Genomic DNA, 4,550 nt, shown 5'->3' with positions numbered 1-4,550 from the left:
CACTTCTAATCTGTTCTTTCCCTCATCTGTTTCAATGCAATATACATAATTTATCCAGTTTTTTCTGTCATACCCCCACCCTGATGTCAGACCCATTCTACAACAGTGGCACCATGCAGTATTTGTCCCTTTGTGACTGAGATATTTCACTCAGCATAATGTCCTCCAGGGTCACCCACTTTGAATAATATTGCATCAATTCCTTGTTTTTTAATGCTGCGTAGTATTCCATTGTGTGGATATACCACAGCTTCTCTATCGACTTGTTGGTTTTTAAAAATATTTTATTTTTGAAGTGTTTTTCTTTTCATTCACATTGCGTTTCATATGCTCATTCCCATACAATGCATCTTAAAATTAATCACTACTGATACTTGCCCTCCATTACCTGTCTTCTCAGATCCCCACTGGATCTTTCCTAATTCCTTAATTTCCTGCTTTGACCCAACAAAATCTGCAACCACATGATTCCACCCTCAGCCCCTCTGCCCTCTACACTTTCCTCTTTGGATATCCATACACATCTTACTGGTTATCCTTCTGTTTTCACAATAACAATCTTATGCTGTATTTGTCCTCATGGGCCTGAGTTAGTTGACTCAGCAGAATGCTCTCCAGCCTCTTCCATATTATGTATTATTTTTCTAAATAATTGCTCTTTAGTGCTGCATAGTTTTCTATTGCATGAATGTATCACAGTTTCTTTTTCTATTTTTTTCTTTTTATATTTTTATATTATTATTTTGTGTGTGTAGAGTCAAATTGGATCTGACTGGTACAGGAGGAGATTGCCCCTCCTTCTCCAGCAGAGCATCTGGTGGATTCAAATCAAGTGCCTCTGGGATTACAGTGCAGCTTCCTGCCACTATTCCCTTACCACAATTTCTTGAGCTGTTCATTTGTTGATGAACATTTTGGGCTGTTTCTGTGTTCTTGTTATTGTGAATAACACTACTATGAATTATCAGTGTACAAACCTCCATTTGTGTCTCATTTCTAATTTCCTTGAGGGTTTATTCCTAGTAGTGGAATAATTGAGTCATACAAATTCCTATGTTCAGCTTTTTGAGGAAATGCCTAATTACCTTCAGAGCATAAGCACCATTTTACAATCTCACCAAAAGCGTATGCAAATTTCAATCTCTTCATTTCCTCTCTAACATTTATTGCTATTAAACTTTGCCATGGCTACTGGGGTGAGATGTTATCTCATTGTGTTTTTTATTTGCATCCCTCTTATTGCGAGTGATTTTGATAATTTCTTCATGTGTCTGTTGCCTATTTCAATGTATTCCTCTGTGAAAAGTCTTTCCACATAGTTTGCCCATTTTGTAATTGGTTTATTATTCTTTTTTCTTGTAGAGGCCCTGAAGTATTCTATAAACTTCCGTTATGAGACCCTTGTCTGAGATGTTATTGCCAAATGGGTTTGGTTTTTCCCCCAGTCAGTAGGTTTTCTTTTCACCCTATTGGCAAAAGGTTTCGATGCACACAGGAAGATAGTCTTTAGAAGGTCCCATTCATCAATGTTATCCTCTCCTGGTTGTGCAGTTTTCAGTAACTTGTTAATAGAAGTGTCCTTACAGATGCAGAGGTCCACTCAGGTATACTCTCCTGCAAGAAGTTTCCCAGAAGGCCTGTCTTAGCTCCACCAAGCCCACTACCAGAACTCCCAGGGTATAGTACCTCTCTTGCTTGGCATACTCTGAGTCTCTAAGGGATGTAGGTATCCTAGTCTTGAACACCTAAAGCCATCCCCACTTCCAATTAAACATTCCCTCTGCATCTACTGCTGCTGCTAGTATGGAAGCCTTCTCCCCTCTTCTCCTAACCCTCAGCTCTCCTCACCAGAAGCTCAGCTGCCTGCTCTACTTGTGTGGGCATTCCTGCTCCAGTACTAGACTGACTCACAGGCAGGCACATATCCACCCTGAAGCTTAAGGAGACTAAAATCAGGCCAAGAAAATAACTACCCAAGTACATGTAACAGAATCAGGCCAGGGAGCCAGCATTCCCAAATCCTGGCACTGGGTTTAATGTCATTTACAGTTTATTCACTGGATAAGTAATTCTAATGACTTCCACTGCTGCTGTCGTTAATACTGTTACTGCTATTGCTACTACCACCACCATTGTTACTACTGCTACAGTACCTGCTGCTTTTGCTGCTGCTATTACTGATGCTGCTGCAGCTGCTGATACTGTTACTACTGATACTCATAATACTGGCGGTGGTGCTACAACTAATACTGCTGGTGCTATTGCTTATGCTGCTGCTGCTATTACTAATAGAGCAAAAAAGTCACAGTTTCCCTAGGCCTTATCCCCAGGCTTGACTATTCTTTGAAAAAAACCTGATAATTTAAGTGTTCTGATAAGGTGCTATATGATTAGATCATGATAAGACTTTGGGCCCAATCACACAGTGACAGGATATCTACCCCCAAATTCTGGACCAAATTACCACCTTCTCCAAATAAAACGTCTGATCCCTTCTGCGATTGGTCAGCTGGTATCTTTCTCAGACTAATCAATAAAGGCCTGTTCATTTCTTGGGACCAGCTTCTCTCTCTCTCTCACTTTTTCTAACAACAAATATTGCTGCTGTCTTCTCTGTCTGCTGCTGCTGCTGCTTCTAATACAGTGGGTATAAAAGCAGCAGAAGCCAGTACTGCTAGGGGTCTTTGAAAGAAGACCTCACCTCTGTGAGTTAAGTGGTGCATCTATCTTACAGAAGTTCTGATCTGGAAATCAACTGACTCTGGCCCATCAAGCTTAGGTCTGAGGCCACAGGGCAGTAAGGTACTTATTTACTTGCTAAGGAAACAAAGACCCCAGAATGTCAAGCTCAGGTTCAGTCATGGGTCTTTGGGGTAAGGAAGTGAAGTCTGGCCTTTCAAGATCCAAAGCGCAGAAGAGATAAGTGAAATGGAATAGGACATGGGAAACCTCAAGAATCCCCCCTCCCCAGCGAAGCTTTGATATGACTGGTTCGTGTATCCATCTCCTTGTCAGAAAAGTCTTAAAGGAAGGGACCACACTGTAAAGAGGATTACCATAGGAGTGCCTCACTCGGCATGGTCCCATGTTGTTGGGTAAATCCACTTCTCAGAGCTAGGGCTCTTAGTCTGCAAATGGAGCTGGCCACCCTTCTCCTGAAGAGGCTGAGGACTATGAGAGTGAAGGGACCAGGCAGAGCCTTCGCAGGGCTTGGTGCTGCTAAAACTTACTGATGGGGCTGCTGTCTTCTCTGTCTTATCAGAAGAGAAGTTTTGGCTTGTTAATTTGGCCTGTGGGAATCCCCTGGAGTTCAATGTAAAAATCCCAGGGCCTGGGGGCCTCTCATGGATTCTGATTGATCAGCTTCAGGGGGGCAGCCTAAGGCTTGTGTTTTTAAAAGCAAACCTTGTAATAGTATTGATCAGGCAGATTTGAGCCTTTTGATCCTCAGATGGCAGGCATGGAAACAGACCTGGTCCCCAGCTTATGGGTGGTAGGACCAGAATGCAGGCCAGACTATCAAACTCACATCCAGGCTAGCCAAACTAGCCATGAACTTCCCACCACATGTGCAGCTAAGCCTGGGAGGGCCCCAGGATCCTCACTTTTTGGATGAGGAACTACTGACCTAAGAAGGGACTTGGCTGAGAGAAGCAGATGTCAGACCTGGTGAGGGCACTGATACTGGTGCTGTAGTGCACACCTGAGTTCCAACACTGCTCAGCATCACTCAAGCCCCACAGAAAGCCCACCTACCACACAGGCTCTTACCCATATGCCCACAGCCATGTTTAGGGCAAAGTACAGGGCGATGACAGTGATATCAGCCACCTTCAATTGTGGCCCGGTAGCGTGACCAGTAGAGTTGTCAGTTTCCATGCTGCAGGCACCAGTTCTGAGCAGAGACTAAGGGGCAAGCCAGGTCAAAATGGGCTTTCTAGAGGGACCTCATTGATCATTAAACTGACCAGACATTCTCAGTCCACAAGGTAGCTGCATGTAACACCTGCTTCAAAGTGCAGCCATCTCCCCTTTGCCCTCCTAGGGGCAAGGGAAGGAGGAGGCAGTCCCTGAAACTCAGCAGAGGGACAGAGGTGAGCTCAGGGACGTGACGGCTCTGCAGAGCCTCAGAGATAGCCTGGGTGCCAACATGCAGACAGAATAAAAACTCTTACAGGTAGCACCAGGTTCTAGACTGATAATACCTTACTTTTGGGAACACTCTTGGTCCTCCCCTACAGTCACAGTCATCAAGCCCTGAATTAGTGAGAGGGACCCAGGGGAAAATTCCTGCATTCCCATTAAATCCCAGCACCAGAAGTTCTGGTCTCTGAGACAGCCCTTGATAGAATAACAGAAAGGATGAGTTTTCATTCATTCATTAATACACCTTTTCCTCTCCCCTTCTCCCCCAATTCACTTTGTAATGTATGTCTTGTTCCAAATTGCCATACGCACAATGACTAATCATCCATTTCCTTCAGAGTCCCTCCTTCCATTCCAGAGCAATGTTCATTGTCCATTCTTGCCCTGCTTTCCCCTCCCGTGTC

At 44.1% G+C, this 4,550-nt stretch overlaps 1 protein-coding gene across 4 annotated transcripts in view; it reads right to left on the bottom strand.

Moving 5' to 3' along the window:
• The window catches only part of SLC5A10 (solute carrier family 5 (sodium/sugar cotransporter), member 10), an 89,167-nt gene extending 85,288 nt beyond the window's left edge, over nt 1–3,879 (bottom strand). For 3 of the 4 annotated variants that reach the window (XM_006901196.1, XM_006901198.1, XM_006901197.1), the window contains exon 1: nt 3,772–3,834. In XM_006901196.1, the coding sequence (XP_006901258.1) occupies nt 3,772–3,789 (18 nt within the window). In that variant the 5' untranslated portion in view covers nt 3,790–3,834. Of the gene's footprint in view, nt 1–3,771 lie in introns of all 4 variants that reach the window. The other variant, XM_006901195.1, reaches the window with a different exon arrangement.
• Between the last annotated feature and the right edge of the window lie 671 nt (nt 3,880–4,550).

The sequence above is a fragment of the Elephantulus edwardii genome, unplaced genomic scaffold (genome assembly GCF_000299155.1).
Source record: "Elephantulus edwardii isolate Elephantulus edwardi_28Jun2011 unplaced genomic scaffold, EleEdw1.0 scaffold00314, whole genome shotgun sequence".
Lineage (NCBI taxonomy): Eukaryota > Metazoa > Chordata > Mammalia > Macroscelidea > Macroscelididae > Elephantulus > Elephantulus edwardii.
This window is presented reverse-complemented; position numbering and strand designations above follow the sequence as displayed.